Source organism: Bos taurus, chromosome 2 (genome assembly GCF_002263795.3).
Source record: "Bos taurus isolate L1 Dominette 01449 registration number 42190680 breed Hereford chromosome 2, ARS-UCD2.0, whole genome shotgun sequence".
In the NCBI taxonomy this organism is placed as follows: Eukaryota; Metazoa; Chordata; class Mammalia; order Artiodactyla; family Bovidae; genus Bos; species Bos taurus.
In genome coordinates this window covers 807,791-834,140 of record NC_037329.1, presented here as the reverse complement: position 1 = coordinate 834,140, position 26,350 = coordinate 807,791, and the positions used below count along the sequence as shown (strand labels likewise).

The window sequence follows — 26,350 nt, the reverse complement described above, 5'->3', positions numbered from 1 at the left end:
GCTGTGATGAATTACCACAGACATGGTAGCTGCATTCTCCGTTATCAGCACCACCCTTCACAGTGGTACGTTTGTCACAGTTGTTGAGCCTGCACTGATTTATCATTAGCGCCCACAGCTGGTAGTTCACAGTAGAGCTCACTCTGGGTGTTGCACACTCTGCGGGTGTACAAGGCACCACAGACACAACCTGCCACATCAAAGTACCATAGCCTGGGCCGTCTCAATTTCAGAAATTTACTTCTTCACAGTTCTGAAGGCTAGAAATTCAAGATCAAAGAATGAGCATATTGAGTTCTTTTTTATGAATCTGAGGGCAGAATCTGTTCATGGCCCTCTGTAACATCTGATGGTTTGCTGGCAATCTTTTGGCGTTCCTTGGCTTCCCTCATCTTCCCTTTGGCATCCCTCATCTTCACATGGCATCCTCCCTGTATGTGTCTGTCTCCAGATTTCTTTTTATAAGAATGTCAGTTACATTGTATTAAGGATGCACCCTAATCTAGTTTAACTTCATCTAAACTTAGTGCATCAGTTTCCAAACAAGGTTGCATTCTGAGGTACTAAGGACTAGGACTCCAACATGTGAATTGTCGCGGAACATAATTCAACTCTTAACAGAGGCTTAAAACAAGAACTTCACTCTCTCAGAATTCTAGATGGCAGAAGTCCAAAATCAAGGCATACTCCTTCTGACACTCTGGGGGAAGACCCTGAATTTTAGCTTTTGTACCTCCAGGCTTCAAAAGTGTGGTGTATGGTCACATCATTCCAGTTTCTGCCTCATCTTTAGTTGAATGCCTCCCCTCTTCTTTTCTGCCTCTTATTATAAGTACCTTCGTTCTATTTGGGGTTCACCCAAATCCAGTATAATGTCATCTCAATCTTTATCATAATTATCTCTGTGAAGAATTTATCTCCACATCTGACTCTGGGTGAACATGAATTTTGAGGGTACAATTCAGTCTACCAAAGTGTTTGAGTATGTGAATATGAGTATGTGTAAGTGTGGGAGAAGTTGAAGAAGTGATTGGAGCAAATGTGTATGTGTGTGTGTGCAAGTGTGTATGTGTATGCATGTGTGAATTTGAGTGAGATTGAGTGTGCATGTGTGTAGTTGGGTATGTGGAGAGTTTGACTGTGCGAGTGACTGTGAGAGTGGCGTCTGAGGTGGGGTGCCAGGGCCTGTGCACATGTGTTGTTAAGTGTGACTGAGTGAGTGGCATGAGCGTGTTTCTGAAGAGCAGTGTCCCTGGTGAACAGGGAGCTGGACTGTGGAAGCTGGGGAAGGGAGCTAGTCTGGTGTCTGAGCAGGTCACGTGGCATGCCCCCACCTCAGAGTCTCTGCCAGCCAGGAGGGTGTGGACACCCCAGGTGTCCATGAGTGCAGACCCTGGAGGAGCAGTCAGGGTCACTGTCTCATGAAAACCTCTTACTCTTTTTCTAGGAATACAGCCTTCTTAAAACTTGGGCTGGGAATTTATGATGCAGATTAAATATAAACAAGCTCATGGGAGATACTTAAAACATGTGAAATTTATAAACTATGGTATTTGCCCTCCCACAGATAACCGCTATTTGAATTGTAGATTGTTTTCCTACTGCTTAGAGACAGTACATAGATGAAATTCCTTAACGAGTTTGAATTACTCCATCTCCATGTACTTTAGAGATTTTAAAATGTGAAGTGTTCCTTGAGCTAACTTGCAAGTATTCTCCCGTTCTTCTCACTTAGAGTCAGTGACGTTGTAGTATATTTGTAAAGGAGCTTGTTATTGAAAATGTGTGACTTAGGTAAGTTGAAAGTAAAGGTGGTTCTGAGTGCTTGTTTTTAGAGCGTGAGTGCCAAGCTGGTCTGTCTTGCTCTGCCAGCCTCCCCCAGCAGGCTGGTGTGCCGGGAGCAGCACCGGAGCTGGTGCACCCTGGGCTTTGTGCGCAGCATCGCCCTCACGCCGCATATGTGCGCGGCCCTCAGCTCCCCGCCCTGGATCTCACTGCTTGTGAAGGTTGTGGAGGGACACTCGCCTTTCACCGCTGCCTCCCTACAGCGGCAGGTAACTAACTGTGCTGCCACACTGATCTACGCTCACTGTGAGTTTTGGGATTGGGAGCCCCATCAGCGTTGGCATCAGGCTGGCCATTGTAATTAGGTTCCTGAGTGCAGAAAAGAACTAACACAGGGTGGATTTTCTAGGTACCAGTGCATACTAAGTCTCCTCAGTTGTTTCAATGCTTTATGACCCTTGAACTGTAGCCTGCCAGGCTCCTCTGTCCATAGAGATTCTCCAGGCAAGAATACTGGACTGGTTGCCACTTCCTACTCTGGGGGATCTTCCCGACCCAGGGATTGAACCTGCATCTCTTACGTCTCCTGCATTAGCAGGCGGGTTCTTTACCACTAGGGCCACCTCGGAAGCCCTGAGACAAGAGGCTAAAGATATTGATTATTTTAAATTGATGAAGTTGTTAAGCCTTAGATGACTTGCTTTTCTATGATCAGCTGCTCTCATCTTCACCATAGTTGTGGTATACTTGTCTTGAGAAGAATTAAACTAAAGAAATTATTTTTTAATTAAATGAGTATCTGCATGTGTAATGTAGCTTATTTTTAACCTGATAATTCATATTATTAATCAACTTTGAGGTAATTATGTGGCTGTAAAATAGTTAGAATTTTCACACGATTAATTGCATTACAGGAACAAAAATTAAAATCTTTTACCTCATAATTTTTCAGATAATGGCTTTCTTTAATACTTGCTGTTTTAAATTACCTTTATCAGATCTTAGCTGTACATTTGCTGCAAGCAGTACTGCCGTCATGGGACAAGACAGAGCGGGCCAGGGACATGGAGTGCCTTGTGGAAAAGCTCTTTGGTTTCCTGGGCAGCTTGCTCACCACCTGCTCTTCAGATGTCCCATTCCTCAGAGGTGGGCATCTCTCCCCCTTCCTGGTGTCCTGGGTGAGCAAGCAGGGCGTCATGTAGCCCTTCCTTTGTGTGTGTTCTACAGAATCCACTCTGAGGAGGCGGAGGGCCCGCCCGCAGGCTTCCCTGACTGCTACGCACAGCAGCACGCTGGCGGAGGAGGTGGTGGCGCTGCTCCGCACCCTGCACTCCCTGGGCCAGTGGAACGGGCTCATCAACAAGTACATCAACTCACAGCTCCACTCGGTTACTCGCAGCTGTGCAGGAAAGCCGGCTGAAGGGGTGGGTGCTGCATGCGCTTTGCACATCTGGTAGTGTTTCTCTGTAGAATGTTGATTTAACTTTCAGATTGTCTTTTTAAATGCCATGTATTTTGTTCATGGATATATTTAAAAATATTTTTTACTGGAAAAAATTATTGAGGAAACTAATATAAAAAGTAAATTTGGCTTAATTGTAATGTATAAGAAGTAGGTTACCTCTCTGGGCTCTCCTCAAGTTTGCTGTCTGTCTGCACTAGGCTCTGTTAGATGACTACTTTCCTGACTGTGAGAACCCTGAGGTGGGGAGCCTCATGGCAGTCCTGGCTGTCATTGGAGGCATTGACGGCCGGTTGCGACTAGGGGGACAAGTCATGCATGATGACTTTGGAGAAGGCACCGTGACTCGCATCACTCCGAAGGGCAAAATCACTGTGCAGTTCTGTGACTTGCGAACCTGTCGTGTTTGCCCACTGAATCAGCTGAAGCCAGTAAGTGAACTTATGTTCAGGTTGCTAGGTAGTAAGGTGAAGGGCTTTTATATTAGAACCAGAAGGAGCTTGATTCTTGTGGTTTGGGTCTGCCTTCTAGGTAGCTATCCACCTTGAGGAAAACTGCCTTTCTTTCTCTGTTTGCATTCCATTCCTGTGGTTAATCAGGTCTCACAGGGTTGTATAGATTAGCAGTTCATGTGTCTTATTTTAGCCTTTAAAGACATGAAAGGGTGTTAGTTATTTAGAAGATCTTGTGTAAGTGTATTAGTTGTATTTATTTTAGAATGTGAATTTATGAAATTTATTTTTTATAGAACAATTCAACTTTCAAAAAACCTAAAAATGATTCCTTTAAAATGATGATCTTTGTTCATGTAGAAAATGCTTAATTACTGTGTTGAGTGACATGACTATATTTAGCAGGTACTGTCATCTTAAATCTGTGAACTGGGGGTCCATTCGGAAAGTGAGTGAATTATGTACTTTGTGTAACCTAAGTGCAAGTGAAAGTGAAAAAGTGCACTTTTACTGTATGTTTCAATACAGTACTGTTTTTGATGATTATAGGATATGCATGTCATAGAAAATTTGAAATGTATAGAAAATACTTGAGAATAACAACCACCATCATGTAATCATTGTTAAAAAGTTGACAAGAAAAAATTAGGTTATATTTACTATACATGTAAGTCTTTATCTTACCTTCAGGGTCATCTGTCAAAATTATTTTCAGATGTAAAAACAGTTTTGAATACATGTGTTATTTTAGAGTTAAGATTCCTGATTATGCTAACTTTTCAGAACATTTGTTTGTTCTTTTCAATGGACACACTTTGAAGGTTTCTATGCTCTTTCTTTAGCTCCCCGCCGTGGCGTTCAGTGTCACTAACCTGCCCTTCACAGAGCCCATGCTGTCTGTGTGGGCTCAGTTGGTGAACCTCGCTGGAAGCAAATTGGAAAAGCACAAAATAAAGAAATCACCTAAACAGGGTTTTGCAGGTCAGTACATGTGCTTCATGATGAAACAGCTACAGTCTTAACTAGTGTTTGAGCAGTGTTTGTTCTTTTGTCAGAGTAAGTTCTTGCATTGCTGAAGCCTTTGCATTCAGATGGATTGGCCATTGGTTGAGCGATGATGGGAGTGGTGATGAGAGTGTGCGATACAAAGAATGATGCTGGGGTAGGGTGGCACCTGAAGAACACCGGCCAGCGTATATTCTGAGCACACCTTTTGAAGAGGAGTCTGTTTTCTGTCTCACTGCCCATCAACCCCCTGTCTTAATCACACTTTGGGACCTCTGCTCCTGGCCTCATGACAGACATACCCAGCAGGGCCTGTGTGCTTTGTCCTGCTTCACGTGGTATTTGGATGCAGGCCGCCCATGAAAGACCAAGGCCACTCATGCTTAAAATATTCCTCTTCCACTGCTGTCTTGATTTTCTTTACATTGCTGCTCATATGTTCTTTGAGAGTTCTTCTCCCTGACTATTCTTTGCACATTGGAAATCCTTGAGGTTTCATCCATAATTTCTAGCTCTTTAGGTCCACTCTTCTTGAGTTTTCTCACCCATTTCTCCCATCCCTGTAATTGCTGCTGTAGGATTAATGATGATGAACACTTTTAACTCTGGATCTCCAGTTCACATATCTGGCTAGAGGGTCAGGTGCAAGTAAACCATGGCATGTCCACAATTCAACTAACTGTGTCCCTTAGCCAGTGTTTCCTGCCTGCCAGGTACTGGCGCTTGCTGCCCTAGCGCCACCCCTCACTCTCCCTGTGCCCTCCTACCCACATTCCCACAGCTCCAAGCTGCCGTCCATGACCTCCAGCATGTCTTGCTTTGGAATGCTGCAGCTATGATTGTAGTCTCACTCCTCTTGCTGCTGCTGCTGCTGCTGCTAAGTTATTCCAGTCGTGTCCGACTCTGTGCGACCCCATAGACAGCAGCTCACCAGGCTCCCCCGTCCCTGGGATTCTCCAGGCAAGAACACTGGAGTGGGTTGCCATTTCCTTCTCCAATGCATGAAAGTGAAAAGTGAAAGTGAAGTCGCTCAGTCGTATCTGACTCGTAGCGACCCCATGGACTGCAGCCTACCAGGCTCCTCCGTCCATGGGATTTTCCAGGCAGGAGTACTGGAGTGGGGTGCCATTGCCTTCTCTGTACTCTTCTTGTGGGCTGCCTATATCTTTGTAGTGTCTTCCCTAGGCTGTTCCTCAGTCAACTCAGGGACATTACTGCAGTTGTTGGATTAGATAAAATTCGAGAGCTATCAGGGAAGCCCCAAGATTCTAGAGAGTGCCATGATTTTGATGAGTTACAGAACTGTATGTTGTAAGTCTCTGACAAAATTGTCTCATAGATGTCTTGGCATGACAAGAAAGTATTTTATTTGTGATGTAGGTATGGGGTTGAAATTTTAGCAGTTTAGGAAATATTTGATTATACTAGCGATAGTTATGGAAAAGGAAATGGCAGCCCATTCCAATGTTCTTGCTTGAATAATCCCATGGCGAAAGGAACCTGGTGGGCTACCGTCCATGGGATTGCAAAGAGTTGGACACAACAGAGTGGCTGAGCATGCATGCAGCAATAGCTAACTTGATTCTAACTATGTTAAGCCATAATCGTCACCCCTACCCAAAGTAATGCATGGGGAGCAAGAAAGGGAGAAGACCTGGGGGAGGAAGAGCGTGCTTTCCCACAACACTGGGAAAGGCAAGTCTTTGATTGCAGACAGACTTTGACATGATCAGCTGAGTCCCTCAGGGCAGGACCTCCTCAGGGCTGAGCAGCAGCTGAGGTGGTACGCCCAAGCAGCATGTGCCTTTCCTGCTCAGTCCTTTTTTTCCCACAGGACAAGTAGACTTGGATCTGCTGAGGTGCCAGCAATTAAAACTGTATATTCTGAAGGCGGGCCGTGCTCTGCTTTCCCACCAGGACCAGCTCAGGCAGATCTTGTCTCAGCCAGCTGTTCAGGAGGCTGCAGCTGCTCATACAGGTATCTTTTTAAGGAGCTCTTTTGGATCTGTAAGAAAGGCAGAAATAGAAAACAGGCAAGGAACATGAGAGGGAAAATACAGATGGCTTCTACATGTGCAGTTGGGCCAGTATCTGATGAAAAGTGATAGACAAACCTGACGGGGTTTGGTGGGGAGGAGGGAAACAGTGTTCTCTTGCCTCCGTATATAAGGTGTGGTCTGAGTACCAGTAGCATTGATGACACATATGAGGAACATGTAGAAATGTGGACTCTCAGGCTGCACCGCAGAGCTAAAAAATCCGGATCTGTATCCTTTAATAAGGCGGTAAAGTGGTTCACATGTGCATAGAGTGGCACCACCCTAACACTTTGCTATGCTAGTGGGAATTTAAGTTGGTAGAACCATCTAACAGTCATTTGAGTAAATGTTAGACTTTAAAATACATACATTTGTATATTCACTGATTAATAAGTTGTCTTGTGGGAATTTATCACATGAAAAGATGTCGTGGTGCTGACATCTTTTTACATCTCATCTGGAAACACGTGACACATGTTTCCAGATGCTCATTATAGCTTTTTTTGTTGATATTATTTTTGTGCTGACACCTGAATGCCCATTATTAGATGGTGTACCTATATAGTGGAATACCATGCACCATTCACAAATGATGATACATATATAGGTGTAATACCATGGGAATAGCAAAATGATAAAAAGATATTGCTGTATACATCTGTTTGTAGATTTGCATTCATCTGCTTACCAGAATAGTGATAGTAGAATTTCATCTGACTATTTTCTTTGTACTTTTCTGTATTATCTCAGTTTTCTGGAGTGAGCTCATTTCATTTTGAATAGGAAAAAAAAAATATGAAATATGTTTTTATTATCTCCTATTAAAAGACATTGTGGTAAATATTATGGAAAACAAGATCGTCTTTGTTTATGATTTACTGTCTGGAGTCAGGGTGGGGAGAGAAAATGAGAGTAGATGGCACTGTCCAAGGTATGGGCCTCTGTGCTATAAGACGTGTGAGCACAGTTTCACAGGCGCCCTGGGGTGCTGGAGCTGAGGTCTGGGGAGAGCAAGCAGCCTTTGAGGTGTGTGGCAGCCCTGGCTGCAGGGGTAAGGACTTTCCATCCTGGGGGAGGAGACAGTAGGAGCAGAGGCATAAGCAGTGAATATTTGGGTACTGACCTTTGCAAGGAGCTCAGGATTTATTGATGAATATGGGGCTAAAGCTGGGGAGAGGTCAGCTGAATCATGTGATAGAGTGCAATGGCTACCAGGGTGAAATGTAAGGCTGACTGGGAATATGTGGCAGGGCTTCACATGATAAGGAGGATATTCAGGATGACAAATATGCTAGTGAGTTATAGGAGCATTTGAAACTGGGAGATCATGGAGTTGGGGAAATCCTGTCAAGTGATAAAGTGTCTTCCAAGGGAAGGCATGAAAAAATGGAAAGAAAGTACCAGTAGAGACTGTGATGCTATAGTCTTTTTAGATGATGACCTTTTGGAAAATCAGTGGCAAGTCAAAGGTGGCTAATGTTTCAAGCTCAAGTTATAGGGAAGACAGGGAGAAGTGCTATTGACAAAATTAGAAAGTCCAATGGAGTATGTGGTGTTTTTCCTTGACTTAAGAGTTACGTTTCCTCGACTTAACGAATTTAATTACAGCATGCTGAGTATGAAGTAAATCTAATAAAAGTGCAGATTCATTCTGTATTAGACATTAGGGACCTTGAAGATAATCCACAACTGTAGAGGATCAGGAAACCAGAGCCCAGGAAATTGGATTGACTGCTCTGTGGTTATCCCCCTGAGGAACTATGGCAGCACTGAATCAGGATTACCATCCTGCACTTGGGGCAGAACAGGGGCTCCAGATGGAGCTGTCTAGAACAGGGCTTTAAGGAAAACACCACAGCCACCTGTCTTACAAAATTTTATGGTAACATTGCTGCTAGCTGCACCAGCTGGTTTACATGTCATCTCTGGCTTCTTTTACATTTCAGTGGCAGAGTTGAGTAGCTGTGACAGATCCTATGGTCAGTAAGCCTAAACTATTTACTCTCTGGCACTTTGAGAAGATTTACAACCCCTAGACATATTTGGGTTAGGTGTCAGTTTATAGTCTGAACAAGGGTTAACAAAAGCTAGGGCTGGAGATACAAACTTGGGGGTTTCATAGAAGAGGTTTCTGCAGAAATGAGTGTACACCAAAATGGCAAAGGCAAAGAACTGGACTAAGGGCAGTAATCTGGGAAGTAGCTTTGGTTGGCTTTAAAGACACAGACAGATGAACTAAAGAAGGACTGAGGCCAGAATGTAGGGAGTGAAAAAGCCTTGAAGATTTTGCTTGTCTAATGCTTGATTAGGTAGAAATCATATCTGGTTTAACATGATTAGTGCACTGTCTTTCATAGTAAAGAGGTGTATGTGGTTGAATATATCCATATTTTGTTTTTAAATTCAGATGATGGCGCAGCTGTATCCCCTGACCTTGTGGACATGTCTCCTGAAGGGCCGCAGCCCCCCATGATCCTCTTGCAGCAATTATTGGCCTCGGCCACCCAGCCGTCTCCTGTGAAGGCCATATTTGACAAACAAGAGCTTGAGGTATAGTCAGTAGACCTGGTAGTTTTAATCTGCTGCATTAAACTATAAACAGCTTTATTTTGTGTGTGTGCCAGAAGTGTATTCTTTTAAGGATATGGTTTGAATTTTAAATGATATGCCAAAATAATTCTTAGGACTAGGTAGGTTTTAACCATATCTGTCATAGAGCACTGCAGTACTAGTCAGACAATGAATGAGTTAAAAGTTTAATCTTATTTTGAGTTTCTGTAAATTGTTTGTAAAAATTAACTAGATTCATCATGAGTTAATGCTCAAGTATTCATGGAGGGATCTTTTTCCAGGATTATTGAAAGAGTGCTGTTAGACCTAGGAGCACTGTATGGTGCTTGCTCGTTTGTTTCACTCACTCCAAAGCCTTTCTTGAACATGCCCAGGCTCTCAGCCAACGCCCTGTTTTGGAGCATGTGCCCTGCACTGCACGCGCTGTGGACTGCGGGGAGGGGGCCTGTGGGCGTGTTCCCATAGAAGAGACCTGATCAGGACTGAGTATGATGGAAACTCCATGGCCCACTACATGGAAGACTAGATATTTTAAAAAATCTTTCTTGCTGTGTACTATATTAAACATTCTGAAAAAAAAATCAAAGACAGGAGTAAAATCTTGAGCAGACAGTTTGGCAGGTGGAAAATACCCTAGTAGAAATCCTCAGAGACTAAGACCCTGTGGGGAGCCAGGATCCAGAGTGAGTTGGGAAGCCAGTTGGGTGTAAAGGGATTCTTCAGGAAATACTGGGCATGGGGGCAGCAGAGAGAGGAGGGTGCCAGGCTTTCTCAGACCAAGTCCGAATGACATCTGCTCCTTAGGTCTGAAAACCTGAGATGAGAGATTGGGTTAAAGTTGTTGCAAGGCTATGTTGCCAGTCATTTGTCAGATAAAAACAGGATGCGGAGGAATGAGGAACTAATCAATGAAAAGGGTGTTGAGCAGATGCAGCCCAGAGCCATGTTGGGAGATGCCCAGAGTTGAGGGAAAAATAAGACTTGGAGAAACAAGTAGACCTAGAGTTGTCCTTTATGAATCAGGAAGGGCTTTTGTACCAGAGAGAGAGCCACGATTGTTTTGTCTCCCTTGATTCTTTTTTTTTTTAAAGATTTATTTATTCATTATTTGGCTGTGGTGGGTCATTTCTACACGTGGGCTTTCTCTGGTTTTGGTTCGTGGGCTTCTCATTGTGATGACTCTTCTTGTTGGGGAGCACAGGCTGTAGGTGCGAGGGCTTCCGTAGTTGTGCCTTGCAGGCGCTCGTGCCCTGGCTCAGCAGTTGTGGCCTATGGACTTAGTTGCCCCATGGCATGTGGGATCTTCTTGGACCAGGGATCCAGTTGGTGTCCCACATTGCAAGGTGGATTCTTAACCACTGCACCACCAGGGAATCCCCTCTCCCTTGATCCTGATGGAAATTCATGTGACATTTTATTGTTCTATATGAAGTGTCTTTTATTTTCTTTTTTAGATGGTTCAGTATGTGGTAGTTTTCTTCAGTCTTAAGGAGGTTGGTTCTAGAATTTTTGGTGATGATTTATCATTTTCCCCTTAGGGCTGGCTCCTAGTCTCTAGTTCTGTGAGATTTAGGACCTCTTCCAGTGGAAACCTTTGTGTCTTGACCAAAATGCTGAAACTTCATTCGACTGGGATGGCATGCCATCTTCTTAGCACTGGGTCTCCCAGCAGTTTCTTCTGGCTGGGCCCCTCAGTCTCACACATGGTCAGCTTTGCAGTCAGCCCAGGATTTGAGGTCGCACATTTTGTGGTTCTCCCTCACCCGTCCTTGCTCGAGCAGGCTGCTGCCCAGTGACACTGTCCCTGTTAGTGGCTTCCCTGTGGGCTTCCCTTGTGCTCAAGGTTGCCCCTATTCCTGTTTTCTCCAGGGTCTTCAAACAGTTTTTAAGAATATTTTGACCAAAATTCATAATTATTACCAAATCTGGAAGACCCAGCAGTGGCCACAGGACTGGAAAAGGTCAGTCCTTATCCTGATTCCCAAGAAGGGTAGTACCAAAAAATGTCCTAACCATCGGAAAATTGCACTCATCTCCCAAGCTAGTAAGATCATATTTAAAGTCTTGCCTGCTAGGCTTTAGCATTATGCCAACCAAGAACTTCCAGATATCCAAGCTGGGTTTAGTAAAGGCAGAGGAATCAGAGATCAAATTGCCAGACTTCGTTGGGTCATAGAGAAAGCAAGGGAATTCCAGAAAAATATGCACCTCTGCTTCATCGACTACGCTAAAACCTTTGACTGTGTGGATCATAACAAACTGGGAAAGCTCTTAAGAAGATGGGAATACCAGGCCATCTTGTTTCTCTCCTGAGAAACCTGTATGCGGGTCAAGAAGCAACAGTTAGAACCCTGTATGGAACAACTGATTGGTTTAGGATTGAGAAAGGAGTCCGACAGGGCTGTCTGTTGTCTCTCTGTTTATTTAACCATTATGCTGAGCACATCCCAAGAGAAATGTCAGACTGGATGAGTTACAAGCTGGAATCAAGATAGACGGGAGAAACATCAACAACCTCAGATGGGCGGTTTCCTCTAATGGTGGAAAGTGAAGAGGAACTAAAGAACCTCTTGATAAGTGTAAAGGAGGAGAAAAAAACTTAAAACTCAGTATTAAACTAGGATCATGGCATCTAGCCCCATTACTTTATGGCAAATACTGACTTGTCTTTGGGAACGGCAAGGGTCTGTTTCTCCCACCCCATCAAACCTCTCACCTTGGCTTGTTGCTCACTCATAGCTCAGTGCTTCTGTGAAGTTTCCTTAGTGGACATTGCTAATTTGGTAATTTATCAGGTAGACTGTGTGTACTGAAGCTGAAGTTATTGGGCCATTGAATCTTTCCACTGCATTAAACTGTGAAAGTTGTCTTTTTTTAAACATGTTTTATCCATTCGTTTAAAAATACACATGTAAGCCTAGGTTTCTATATTTCTGCACTGCAGTTTGTTGTAGTAGTCTGTACTTTCCATTTCTCTAGACTTCTTAGTCCTCTGATTTACAAACTCTGCTTTCATTTGCCCAGGCTGCTGCCTTGGCTGTGTGTCAGTGTCTGGCTGTGGAGTCTACCCACCCATTGAGCCCTGTGTTTGAAGACTGCAGCTCCAGTGAGGCCACGACCCCCGTCCCTGTGCAGCATATTCGCCCAGTCAGAGCGAAGAAGCACAAGCAGTCTCCTGGTCCTGTTCTGCCTATTGTAGTTCAGCTCATGGAAATGGGATTTCCTAGAAGGAACATAGAGTTTGCACTCAAGTCACTCACTGGTGCCTCTGGGAATGCTGCTGGCTTGCCAGGTACTGTATTTTCCTTATGGTTGTTTGACTTAATGTGCCTACCCTTCTGTTCGTAGGCTTCCCTTGAAATACTAATGTCAGAGGCCCCTCGGGCACGCAATCGCTGTGGTCCTCATTGTGGTTGTGCTGTGTGTGCTTGCTCCTAGGCGTGGAAGCCTTGGTTGGGTGGCTGCTGGACCATGCTGATGTGCAGGTCACGGATCTCTCGGATGCAGACACAGGGTCTGAGGAATGTTCAGACGAGGAGGTGGTGGAGGATGTGGATGACACGGCCTATGCTATGGTCTGTGCTTCCCTTGTGCCTGTCTGTTCTGAGTTCTGGATTCCTCTGCACTACTCCATGGGGCCTATCTGTGGTTCTGCTGGGCATGTGGCAAAGCTACTAAGTGCTGCCTGGGATTTCTGTGCCTTAATTACTTTTAGCTTTAACATCTGTTGATGTTGGGCCGCCATTAGAGAAGATCTTAAAAAAAATCATTATTTACATGACATATTTACTTCTGATTTGAGTAAGTTGTTTTATGGGACTGATTTGGAATTGCCTCAGAAATTTTCTGTACTTTCAGCTTTTGAGATTTATTCTGCTTACAGTGCTGTTGCTATTAGTCTTTTTTTAAGTGAAGAATTTTATAGTGAAAACATAGAATATTATTACTTTTTTAATATCATGGATTTCACTTACTACTTTCTTTTTAAGTAGGTTTATCTGGTTCACCATTTAAAAAAAAGTATTTATCTTTTGTAGTCCACTGGTGCTGTTGTAACAGAGAGCCAGACTTATAAAAAGCGAGCTGATTTCTTAAGCAACGATGATTATGCTGTGTATGTGAGAGAGAATATTCAGGTGAGTAATGGTATTGGGCTAGAACCTTGATTGCTTAGGTTTTCATTCAGCAAATGTTTGAGCATCTCAGAAAGTCAGAGAGGGAGGGCCCAGCACAAACCAGGGGAGGAACAATGACTGGAGCAGAGGACAGAGGAGCAGAAGATGTGCAGAAAGTGGCTTGTCCACAGTGATGTGGCACACACACCCGTGCTTCCTGATTATCCCTATTCTGGACACTTTTATAATCTATTTTTGCTTTTTTTTTTTTTAAATATTACTCTTCTTGCCATCTAATTGTAAATTTTCGCTATGCTTTTTGTGTAGTCCTTTTCAATCTTAAATTCTTTCTTTTCCTGTTTTAGTTCTTTTGTTATAGTTAGAATGTGTGTGTGTGCTAAGTGGCTTTAGTTGTGTCTGACTCTTTGCAACCCCATGGACTGTAGCCCACCAGGCTCCTCTGTCCATGGGATTTTCCAGGCAAGAATACTGGAGTGAGTTGCCATGCCCTCCTCTCTAGTTAGTGTTAAAGTGAAAGTTGCTTGGTTTCTCTGGTGATCCCATGGATTATATAGTCCATGGAATTCTCCAAGCCAGAATATTGGAGTGGGTAGCCTTTCCCTTCTCCTGGAGATCTTCCCAACCCAGGGATCGAACCCAGGTCTCCTGCATTGCTGCTGCTGCTAAGTCACTTCAGTCGTGTCCGACTCTGTGTGACCTCATAGACAGCAGCCCACCAGGCTCCCCCGTCCCTGGGATTCTCCAGGCAAGAACACTGGAGTGGGTTGCCATTTCCTTCTCCAATGCATGAAAGTGAAAAGTGAAAGGGAAGTCGTGGGTTGCCATTTCCTTCTCCAGTGCATGAAAGTGAAAAGTGAAAGGGAAGTCGCTCAGTCGTGTCTGACTCTTCGCGACCCCGTAGACTGCAGCCTACCAGGTCCCTCCGTCCATGGGATTTTCCAGGCAGGAGTACTGGAGTGGGGTGCCATTGCCTGAGCCACCAGGGAAGCCCAAGAATACTGGAGAGGGTAGCCTATCCCTTCTCCAGCAGATCTTCCCGACCCATTAGTATACTTCAGTGAAAATCCCGGAAATGGTCTCATTTCTCCTCTAAATAAGTCAACAACATGTATCTCTAAATAAAGGATTTTATTTTTAACTTACTGACAGTACTGTTACTTAACATTGCCTAACAAAGTAAACAGTAATTCCTTACTATTATCTCATTATCTAATTCTGGCTCAGATTTTCCCAGTTTTTTCCAAAAATAGCTTGTTACAATAATTTTTTAAGATTTAGATACAAATAAGATTACACCCACATTTGGGTGATGTGTATTTTTAACCTAGAACCATTTTTTACTCTTTTTTTTTTTTTCTTTTCATGCCATTTATTTGTGACTAAAATTATGTTGCCCCACATCTTCCTCCCTGTCGTCTGCATCTCCTGTAAAGTCCGAATGAGGGCTGGAGGTTGATTGGACCTTGGCTGCATCTTGGGAAAGACTATTGTATTATGGCCCACCATGCAGTGTTGTCATCTGTACCATCCAGTCTTTATTAATTGTCCATCTTGGAGCTTTAGTAGTGATTAATGTTATTATCTAGATAATGTTATTATCTAAATAATAATGTTATTATCTATTATGCATAATAGTGATTTTCTAAATTTGTCATTCCTTCCAAATTTATTATCTAGAGTTCTGTACATTGAAAAAAACTTTATCCACTCTTGTCACTCTAAAATAGTTTGTATAGGAAAGGCAGAATAGATGGTTGCTTTTTGTTTGCTTGTATTATGAATTTTCAGTTGTGAATTGGTAATCCTATACTATAAAAAGATGACCAAGAAACCTTTAATTTGCTTATATGATGAGTTTATTGGCTGTTATGGATTTGATGTGTTTCAGTCATTTTTCCTCTTGGTCAGGTTGTTCTTTTGAGGGAACCCATTAATCTTTGATAGCTCCCTTGCTTTCTGGCACAAATTGATCCAAATTCATCTTATGTATTTCCTGCCCCAAACATCAAGCCAGGCAGTTTTCTTAAGAGTTCTGGTGCCATTTTGTGTAAAATTATTGAGAGCATGCTGGGTGCTAGAGGAAATTCTTTCTTAGGATAGAGTAATGCTGCTTTACAATTGATCGTTTCACCTATACATTGGACTGTATTTTTAACTTAATTTTAGGTGGGAATGATGGTTAGATGCTGTCGAACATATGAAGAGGTGTGTGAAGGAGATGTGGGCAAAGTCATCAAATTGGATAGGGATGGATTACATGACCTCAATGTGCAGTGTGATTGGCAGCAGAAAGGAGGCACTTACTGGGTTAGGTATATTCATGTGGAACTTATAGGTGAGAACATTCTTTATTAAGTTCTTTTGACTTTCTTAATTAGATTCAGAGTTCCCCAAAATGAATGCTAATTATATGTTTTTTTATTGGAATCTCTAGGCTATCCTCCACCAAGTTCTCCTTCTCACATCAAAATTGGTGATAAAGTTCGTGTCAAAGCCTCAGTCACAACACCGAAGTACAAGTGGGGATCTGTGACTCATCAAAGTGTGGGGGTTGTGAAAGGTAGTATTACCTAGGCAAGAAAACTCCCAAGGGCTTAGCTTTTCATCAACTAATGTAAACTCTTTTTTTCATTCAAGGGCAGGAAAAACAAGCCTTATGATATATACATAGTATTCTTTTGCTTTTCAGTACTCTGTAGAGCTGCAGCACACCTGTTATTGGACAGAGTCGGGTGTATTAACTCATTGCAGATGGGAGAATGCATACCCTGGAAATGGGATGTCTTCATAAGTGGTGTAACAAAGACTAATGGAATTTGCATTTGGTATTTTTGGGGAGGGTTTAGGAAATTGGGGTAATTCTAAGAATGGATATCTTAATAAATACTATTTAGAAGGAAGAGATAATGGACTCATGATGAGCTTATGCTTGGCAAGGAAGCAGTTGTTTATACTAATCAGGATGGGCTTGTGGTTTGGATTAGATTGAATGTGACCAGATATGTTAAAAGAGTGGTTTTGTTTTTACCTCAGTCTGTCACAGTCTCAGGGTGGCCTTGTGTTGGGGTTCTTTGAAGTTCTGTCAATCCTGCCAAATGGCTAGCTCCTTCAGTGTTTTTCTCTCTTTTAATAAATTTAAGAAATAGATTTGTGCAAATGATAGAAGTTGGCAACTGGAAACACAAAATTTTCCTCACTTTATGTTTAATGTGATATTCTTGAGATTTCAAATCAAACATGGCACCCTTTAAATGGTATACATATCCATTTTAACAGTTGCATGAGAAATGATTAAGTATTTGTGTGGTTTTATTTTATCTTAAATTTGCTCTCAGTGCCATTTTTCTTTGTTTTGTCTTCCTTTATCCTTGTAGGAAAACCTCTTACTGTACAGCTTAGATTAAAAATGGCCACAGTGGTGGTACTTTCCCAGTGGGCCCAGGGGTATTAGTGTTTCTTCGATTACATAAGAACAATTATTTAATATTTTACTTTAACAGTTTTCAGTTTTGTTTAACAGTTTTCTGAAGCGATTCTTCAAAGCTTTACAAATCAAAGCAAAGATAAATTTAAAGAATAACTTGATTTAGAAGTTAATATTTAGAGTAGCTTTCACCAAAGGGCAGTAGATATATTATTAATGTAATTTTTATTCCCTAAGATACTGAATGGAGTTTTTGCTTGGTGTAATTAAATGAACCTTCTTACTGTAGAAAATTTTAAACGTATACAAAAATAGAGACTATAGTATAAAGAACTTCTGTATACTCATCACCTGGCATCAACAGTTGACAACTACTGGCCAAAGTTGTTCATCCATGATCCTCTCCCTCCATTATTTTGAAGCTAATTCCCAATTGACATCATGCGTTAGTTCATCCAAAAGTGTCTTAGTATGCCTCTCTAAAAGAGAAGTACTCTTTGTAAAACAAAAACAACTATAATACAGTGTCACATAGCTAGGTATAGATTTAATTTTAGGTTTTTGTTGGTGACAGAGATGTTTCAAACAATTTCTGTCTGTCCTAGCTTTCAGTGCCAATGGAAAAGATGTTATTGTCGACTTTCCTCAGCAGTCTCACTGGACTGGGCTGTTATCAGAAATGGAATTGGTACCTAGTGTTCACCCTGGGGTTACGTGAGTTTTATTTTTATATTGCCAGATTTGTTTGGGAGGAATGGTTTTCTTTGGAATTAAATTTGATAGCTGACCTCATGTTTTTCTTATCAACTCAATGGCTATTTTAAAAATAGGTGTGATGGCTGTCAGATGTTTCCCATCAATGGATCTAGATTCAAATGCAGAAACTGTGATGACTTTGATTTTTGTGAAGCTTGCTTCAAAACCAGAAAACACAACACCAGACATACATTTGGCAGAATAAATGAACCAGGTATAGTAGACTGGTTATCTTCTCTTTCAACAGACTATTATTAGATAATTATTGTGGATACTTAATTTTCCTCTTTAAAGTTCATATTGGTGAGCACTATACTGTGTACACAGTGAGACAGGAAAGGTGGTCCTGCCCACTTGATGAATTGCTGTTTTGTTTTTTTTTTTCCAAGTAATGAGTAGTCCATGGAACTAGAATAACAGTGTTGTTTGCTTGTATTTTCATAAAGAGTAAATGAACTCAAGAAACTAATAAATGTTTTGTTGGATGGGATGTAGAATTGGATAGACTTATTTGTATGTCTTTTAGTATATATATATATATATTTTTTTTATTATGGTAAAATATGTGCAACATAAAATTTGCCATTTTAATCACTTCTAAGTGTATAATTATGAGAATATTGCACACTGTCAACAGTCAGTATTTTTAAGACTTTTTCACCATTCCAATATAGGAGTGTACCAATTAAGCAGTAATGCCCATTCTTCCCTTCCCCAATCCCTGGCGACCTCTTATCCACTTTCTGTCTCTGAATTAGACAGACAGGTACCTCATTTATAAGTGTAACCACACAAAATTTGTGTTTTTGTGTATCTAACTTATTTCACCTTAGATTATGTTTCTAGGGTTCATGTTACATAGTGTGTATCAGAATTTAATTTCATCTTATGACTGACTAATAGTCCATTGTATGTATATATCACATTTTGCTTATCTAGTCCTCTATTAATGGATATTTGGGTTGTTTATACCTTTCAGCTATTGTGAATAATGTTGCTATGAACACTGATAGACAAATGTGTCCCTATTTCAAAACTAGGAGTAGAATTGCAGGGCCATTCTGTAGTTCTTTAACTTTTTAAGGAACCATCAAAATGTTTTCCACGGTGACTGCAGCATTTTACGTTCCTACCAGCAGTGGGCTTCCCTGGTGGCTCAGACGGTAAAGCGTCTGCCTGCAGTGCGGGAGACCTGGGTTTGATCCCTGGTTTGGGAATATACCCTGGAGAAGGAAATGGCAACCCACTCCAGTACTCTTGCCTGGAAAATTCCATGGACTGAGGAGCCTGGTAGGCTACAGTCCATGGGGTCGCAAAGAGTCAGACTCGACTGAACGACTTCAATTTCACTTTTTTTTCACCAGCAGTATATGAGGATGCTGGTTTTTCCACATGCTCACCATTTTATTTTCTTTCTTCTTTTTTGAAGCCATGCTAATGGTGAGAAGTAGTTATCTCATTGTGATTTTGATTTTTGAGTTTCCCTAGTGATAAATGGCTTTGAGCCTCTTTTCATGTGCTTTTTGCTCTTTATATATCTTTGGCAAAGGGGTGTGTCAGCTCAGTTTCAAAACTTTTGATGTTAGTTTGCAGGAATTCTTTATGTATTGTGGGCATCAAATCAGATATGTGATTTGCAAATATTCTACCCTATTCTGTTGGTTTTCTTTTCACCCTCTTGATAGGATTCTGTGATAAAAGTTTACATTTTAATGAATTTTAATTTATTGTTTCTTTTGTTTGTCTGTGCCATTTGATGTCATACTTATTTCTGGGTCCACTTCAGAAATCACTGCTAAACCCAAAGTTGTGAAAATCCGTCCCTGTGTTTATAAGAGGTTTATAGTTTGAACCACTTTGAGTTAATTTCTATACATAGTATAATATGTAATTTCATCCTTTTAAGTATGTGTATCCAGTTTTTCCAAAACTATTTGTTGAGAAGACTGTCCTTTCACTATTGAATGGTCTTGGCACCCTTTCTGAAAATCAGTTGACCATAGATGTGAGAGTTTTTTCCTGGGTTCTCTCGTCTACTCGGTTGGTCTTTTTGCCTATCCTTACATAAGTACCACACCGTGACACTGTGATTATTGTAGCTTTTGTAGTAAGTCTTGAAATTGGGAAATGTGAATCTTTCAGCCTTCTTCTTTTTCAAGAAGGGTTTTAACTATTTGGTGTCCCTTGGAAGTCAATATAAATTTGGGGATGGATTCTACTTCTATGAAAAATAGTATTTTGATAGGAATTGCATGTACTCTGTATATCACTTTGGACAGTATTGTCAGTTGTCTTTGCTTAGATCTTCTTTAGTTTCTTTCATCAGTGTTTTGTGATTAGTGTATAAGTCTTGTGTGTTCTTGGTTAAATTTATTCCTAAGTGTTTATTTTTCATGCTATATTAAATTATTATTTTAAAATTCCTCCTTGAAATATCTATTGCCAGTGCATAGAAATACACACTACACATGTTCAGTACATAGTTTCAACACATTTTGCTTGTTGAATTTATATCTAACAACTTAGAAGAATTTATTTTCTCTGACTGAGTTTGTTTTGTTTTGGCTTTTTTTGTAGTCTTCATTAGTTTTCTATGTGTAAGATATATATGTTGTCTGTGATCTGGGATAGTCTTTTTCTTCCTTTCCAATTTGGATACCTTATATTTCTTTTTCCTGCCTTACTGCTTCAGCTAAGTGTTTCAGTACAAAGCTGAATACGAGTGGCAAAAATGGGCATCTTTGTCTTGTTTTTTGACTTATCATAGGGGGAGCTTTCAGTTTTTAAGTATTGTGTACAATGTTAGCTGAAGGTTTTTCATAAATAGCTTTTATCATGTTGAGAATGTTCTTTTATAGTCCTCTAATTTATAATACCTTTTTATCTTTATGAAGGAGATCTGCTTTTGAGATACTCTTATATCTCAAACAAAGATTTGTGTAAGATTTATCTTACACAAATCTTACATATGCATATATACATATTTCTTTGTATTTATCTTTCTTGCAGTTAGTAATGCTTTTAATTAATTAATTTTCCAGCTTTTTTGAGCTATAATTGACATATGACATTGTATAAGTATAAAGTGTTCAGTGGGATGCTTTGGTACACATATATTGCAAAATGATTACTGCAGCAAGGTTGGTAGTTAACACATCCATCACTTCTCATTATAACTACCCGTTTTTTGGTGTGTGTGGTAAAAAAATTTCAGGTTTTTTTTCCCCAGCTTTCAAAGTAGGGCTTTTAAAATCTGTGCTTTGATATCTTTTGTTTGTTTTGGACAATTTCCCGTCATCCAGTATTTTTTCTATTATTAATCTCTGCCCTATTTTCTTTTCCTTCTTTTTTGGGATTCTTCTTTCTGATAAGATAGATCTTATTTCTGTTTATTAAATTTTTCACATCATTTATGTTTTCTAAACTTATGCTCTTCAGTTCTTCATTCTAGATAATTTTTGCTAGTTCTCTTTTTCATCTGAATCTAGTCTGCTGGTAAACCTATTCATTGAGTTTTTTATTTTAATTGTTGTATTAAGCAGTTCTCATCTTTTAAAAAATAATTTTCAATTCTCTGCTGAAATATTCAGTGTCTTATCTTTTCAAACATACTAAGTATAGTTATTATAAAATTTGTACTTTATAATTCTATCTGGAGCCTCTGTGAGTCTCTCTCTATTGTCTGTCATTTGTCATAGGTTGTAGTCATGTTCCCTTGTCTCCTCATTTTCCATCATGTACTGGACATATGGTAACAAAAGTTACTTCTTGAATCAATTTGAGGCCTATGAAGCTACCTTTCTCCAGAGATGGAGGGAGAGAGGGTTGATCTTCTCGGTAATTGGTGCATGTGTGTTTTGTAAGTTACTTCAGTTGAGTCAGACTTTTTTGCAACCCTATTGATGTAGTCTGCCAGGGTCTTCTGTCCATGGGATTCTCCTGGTGAGAATACTGGTGGAGGTTGCCATACCCTCCTCGGGGGTCAGGGGATCTTCCTGATGCCCAGGGATTGAACCCCTCTCTCTCATATCTCCTTCGTCTGCAGGCAGGTTCTTTACCACTAGTGCCATTTGGGAATTCTAGGTAATTGGTGTAAGAATTAACATCTGGGCTCACCTCAGTCCAGTTTCGTTGATGGAGATGATTTCATGCAGAACTGCAATCTGGAAACAAACAGACAACTTTGTAGAGTTAACTCTTCTCTTCCTCTGTGGTTCTTCCCATTGAGACCCTAGCTCAGAGTGTGAGTTTTTCTTTGTGTTTCTTCTTTCGTGATGGGCTGTGCTGTGTGTCCTGTTTAAGGCTCCCTTTAGAAACTGACAAATACCACTGGGGAAAAGCATTTTTTGATCCACAGAGCAGCTCATTCTGATGCCTTTCATCTTAGCCTTCCTCCAATTCTGGTCCCACAATTCTTTATCAGCTTGTTTACTCTGATATTTTCAAGATTTATTCATCTTTAAATGTTTTGTCTGCCTCTTCTACTTGTCCTCAATGGAAGAGATAGATCAATTCCCAGATTTGCCATTTAAGAAAGTAGAAACTCTTCAAGTTTGTTTTATTGCATTTATGAAAACTTTTTAAAAAATGTCTTCTGTAAGCACAGTTACTGAACTTCATACCCCGCTTTTATATGTCCTTCTATCTGGAGATACATCACTCTGTTGTTACTTGAGGGAGTCAAGTGGAATAAATCATAGTATTATATGAACTTCATCTCATAAATTGGGATAAAATACCTTGGCTAGGTTTTTTGAAGCCGTTTAAGTATTATGTAATAGCTCCTTCTAATTTGGAAACTTACTGTTTTCTTGAAGTAAGGACCTCAATAAAAAATTCTTTATTTCTTGGTTGTGAAGTTTCTGTTCTACAAGTATTAACACTGTTTGGCCATCATTAAATAGGACAGTCTGCAATATTTTGTGGCCGTTCTGGAAAACAGCTGAAACGCTGTCACAACAGTCAGCCGGGAATGCTGCTGGATAGCTGGGCACGGATGGTGAAGAGTCTAAACGTGTCATCCTCTGTGAACCAAGCCTCTCGTCTTATTGATGGCAGTGAGCCCTGCTGGCAGTCCTCTGGTTCACAAGGAAAGGTAGTGTGCCATGGGGGCATGTCCAAAGACACTTTGTTTAGAAGTGTTACGTTTTAGAGCTTGAACACAAACTTTGAAAATCCTATGAAGGTATACTGGGATGTCACCTGTCAGTACTCATTTTATATTTTAGTTCATAATTATTTTAATGGTACAGAGTAATATGCCATTTAGTTTTCATTGTCAGAGATTTTAAAAAATATAAATGATGGATTTTATCTAACTGATAGAGGGTTAAATAGGGCTTTGTTTTGTTTTACTCCCCCACATAAAATGTATGAGTTCAGATTCTGCTTCTTGTTAGAAGATTTTCTAATATACCCTAATAAATATATGTTTATTTTTTAGAATGTTATTTTAATTGCACTTATATTTGGGTGTGCCTCATCTAGCCATGAAGGTTAGACTTGGAGAATGGTGCTTTTCCTCTACTTTGATTCTAATGTTTTCTGTAACCCACCCATTGATGGATATTAATGGACCACCCTATGTCAAAAGGCTATAAACACATCATTTCTGGGGCATAGAGGGAGGCTTTCTTCTAATAAACAAGTAATGGAGTAGAATACTTATTTCTTTTTCTTTTAAAGCATTGGATTCGTTTGGAGATTTTCCCAGATGTTCTTGTTCATAGATTAAAAATGATTGTAGATCCTGCTGACAGTAGCTACATGCCTTCCCTGGTTGTTGTGTCAGGTAATTGAGTTACTTTACTCAAAAAAGTATCTTCTATTATATAATGAAAACTTCTTTGTCTGATTCCTTTATGCTCCTGTCCCTTTATTTCCTAGGTGGAAATTCACTAAATAACCTAATTGAATTAAAGACAATCAACATCAACCCCACTGACACAACGGTATCTCTTCTGAATGACTGCACAGAGGTGAGTAGATTAGATAGTGTTCCTCTTTTTTAAGGTATAATTATATAAATTTTTTATTGATATATAGTTAATTTACAGTGTTTTCAGTTGCTAAGTGATTCAGTTATACCTACATGGGTGTGTGTGGAAAAGTTGCTCAGTTGTGTTCGACTCTTTGCGATCCCATGGACTTCTCCATGGCCAGAATAATGGAGTGGGTAGCCTTTCCCTTTTCCAGGAGATCGTCTCAACCCAGGAATCAAACCCAGGTCTCCCGCATTGCAGGCAGATTCTTTACCAGCTGAGCTGCAATGGAACCCCAAGAATACTGTGTGTATACGTTATATATAATGTGTGTGTGTGTATATGTATTCTTTTTCAAATTCTTTTCCATTAAAGGTTATTAAAAGATCTTGAATATAGTTCCCTGTGCTCAACTCTTTACGACCCCACGGACTGCAGCATGGCAGGCCTCCCTGTCCCTCACTGTCTCTTGGAGTTTTCCCAAGTTCATGTTCATTGAATTGGTGATGCCACCAACCATCTCATCCTTCCTCTCTTGGCCTCTTCTCTTTCTGCCTATATAGTAATATGTAGAGATTAATCCCAAACTCCTAACCCCTGTCTCCCACCCTCGTCCCCTTTTGTAATCATGAATTTGTTTTCTGAGTATATTTCTGTTTTGTAAGTAAGTTCATTTGTGTCATTTTGTTAGATTTCACAGATAAATGATTTCATATGATTTTTTTTTTTCTGTCTGACTTACTTAATATGAAATATCTGCATTCATCCATGGTACTGCAAATGGTATTATTTCATTTTTTTTTTAATGGCAGAGTAATAGTTCATTGTATATAGGTACCACATTTTTTTATCTTTCTGTTGATGGATATTTAGGTTGCCTCCTTGTTTTAGCCATTGTAACTAGTGCTGCTGTGAACATTGAGGTGTATGTATCTTTATTTTTTTTTAATTTATTTATTTTAATTGGAGGCTAATTACAATATTGTATTGGTTTTGCCATACATCAACATGAATCTGCCACAGGTGTACACGTGTTCTCCATCCTGAACCCCCCTCCCACCTCCCTCCCCATACCATCCCTCTGGGTCATCCCAGTGCACCAGCCCCGAGCATCATGTATCATGCATTGAACCTGGACTGGCGATTCATTTCACATACGATATTATACATGTTTCAGTGCCATTCTCCCAAATCATCCCACCCTTGCCCTCTCCCACAGAATCCATAAGACTTGTATGTATCTTTAGAATTAGAGTTTTGTTCAGATATATGCTTAGCAGTGGGATTGCTGGATCATATGACAACTTTATTTTGATTTTCTAAGGAACCTCGGTACTGTTCTCCCTGGTCACTGCACCAATTTACATTCCTACCAACAGTGCAGGAGGGATCCCTTTTCTCCACACCCTCTCCAGCATTTATTATTTGTAGCCTTTTTGATGATGTCCATTGTGACTGGTATGAAGTGATACATCATCATAGTTTTCAGTTGCATTCGTCTAATAATTGGTCATCTTTTCATGTGCCTGTTGGCCATCTGTATGTCTTATTTGGAGAAGTATCTATTTAGGTCTTCTGCCAGTTTTTTGATTTGTTTGTTCATGAGTTGCTTGTATATTTTGAGATTAATCCTTTGTCAGTTGCTTTGTTTGCGATTGTTTTCTTCATTCATTTCATCTTGTTTATAGTTTCCTTTGCTGTGCAAAAGCTTTAAGTTTAATTAAGTCCCATTTGTTTATTGTTGTTCATATTTCCATAACTCTGGAAGGTGGGTCAAAGAAGATCTTGCTGCTACTTATGTCAAAGAGTATTCTGCCTATATTTTCCTCTAATAGTTTTATAGTATCTGGTCTTCCATTTAGGTCTTTAATCCCTTTTGAGTTTATTTTTGTGTATAGTATTAGGGATTGTTCTAATTTCTTTAATTTTCATATAACTGTCTAGCTTTCCCAGCACCATTTACTGAAGAAACCATCTTTTCTCTGTTGTATGATCTTGCCTCATTTGTTGTAGATTGATTAACCATTGATGTATGTGTTTATTTCTGGGCTTTCATTCTGTTGATCTATATTTCAGGTTTTGTGCCATTTCCATACTGTTTTGATAACTGTAGCTTTGTAGTATAGCCTGAAGTCAGGAGCCTGATTTCCTCCAGCTCTATATTTCTTTCTCAAAGAGTGCTTTGGCTTTTTGGGGTACTTTGTGTCTCCATACAAATTAAAAAATTTTTTTCTTCTTGTTCTCTGAAAAATGCCATTGATAACTTGATAGTGATTGCATTGAATCTATAAATTGCCTGGGATAGTATAGTTCACACAATATCAGTTCTTCCAATCCAAGAACAAGGTCTATCTTTCCATGTGTTTGTATTGTCTTCTTTTTCCTTCATTAGTGTCTAAAGCTTTTGAAATGCAGGTTTTTTGCCTCCTTAGGTAGGTTTAGTCTAGTTATTTTATACTTTTTGATGTGATCATTAAGGGGATCGTTTCCTTAATTTCTTTTTCCGATCATTGTTTCTCTTTCTGATTTAATCTCTTTCTTTCATTGTTAGTGTATAGAAATGCAACAGATTTTTGTGTATTAATTTTGTATTCTGCAAATTTACTGAATTCATTGATAAGCTCTAGGTAGTTTTCTGGTAGCATCTTTGGATACATTTAGTCCATTTACATTTAGTGTGTTTATCCATAAGTATGTTTATATTGCCATTTTGCTGTTTTGAGTTTGTTTTCATAGGTC

At 40.1% G+C, this 26,350-nt stretch overlaps 1 protein-coding gene across 6 annotated transcripts in view; it reads left to right on the top strand.

The window, feature by feature from the left end:
- Positions 1-26,350, top strand: part of HERC2 (HECT and RLD domain containing E3 ubiquitin protein ligase 2) — a 233,164-nt gene that overhangs the window by 118,790 nt on the left and 88,024 nt on the right. For all 6 annotated transcript variants that reach the window (NM_001206081.2, XM_010801779.4, XM_015474311.3 and 3 more), the window contains 17 exons: positions 1,873-2,054; positions 2,784-2,931; positions 3,013-3,209; positions 3,448-3,678; positions 4,542-4,680; positions 6,539-6,682; positions 9,151-9,293; positions 12,339-12,606; positions 12,753-12,889; positions 13,352-13,450; positions 15,617-15,785; positions 15,885-16,010; positions 17,480-17,588; positions 17,705-17,844; positions 22,535-22,725; positions 23,316-23,421; positions 23,517-23,608. In NM_001206081.2, the coding sequence (NP_001193010.1) occupies positions 1,873-2,054; positions 2,784-2,931; positions 3,013-3,209; positions 3,448-3,678; positions 4,542-4,680; positions 6,539-6,682; positions 9,151-9,293; positions 12,339-12,606; positions 12,753-12,889; positions 13,352-13,450; positions 15,617-15,785; positions 15,885-16,010; positions 17,480-17,588; positions 17,705-17,844; positions 22,535-22,725; positions 23,316-23,421; positions 23,517-23,608 (2,621 nt within the window). The remainder of the gene's footprint in view (positions 1-1,872; positions 2,055-2,783; positions 2,932-3,012; positions 3,210-3,447; positions 3,679-4,541; positions 4,681-6,538; positions 6,683-9,150; positions 9,294-12,338; positions 12,607-12,752; positions 12,890-13,351; positions 13,451-15,616; positions 15,786-15,884; positions 16,011-17,479; positions 17,589-17,704; positions 17,845-22,534; positions 22,726-23,315; positions 23,422-23,516; positions 23,609-26,350) is intronic.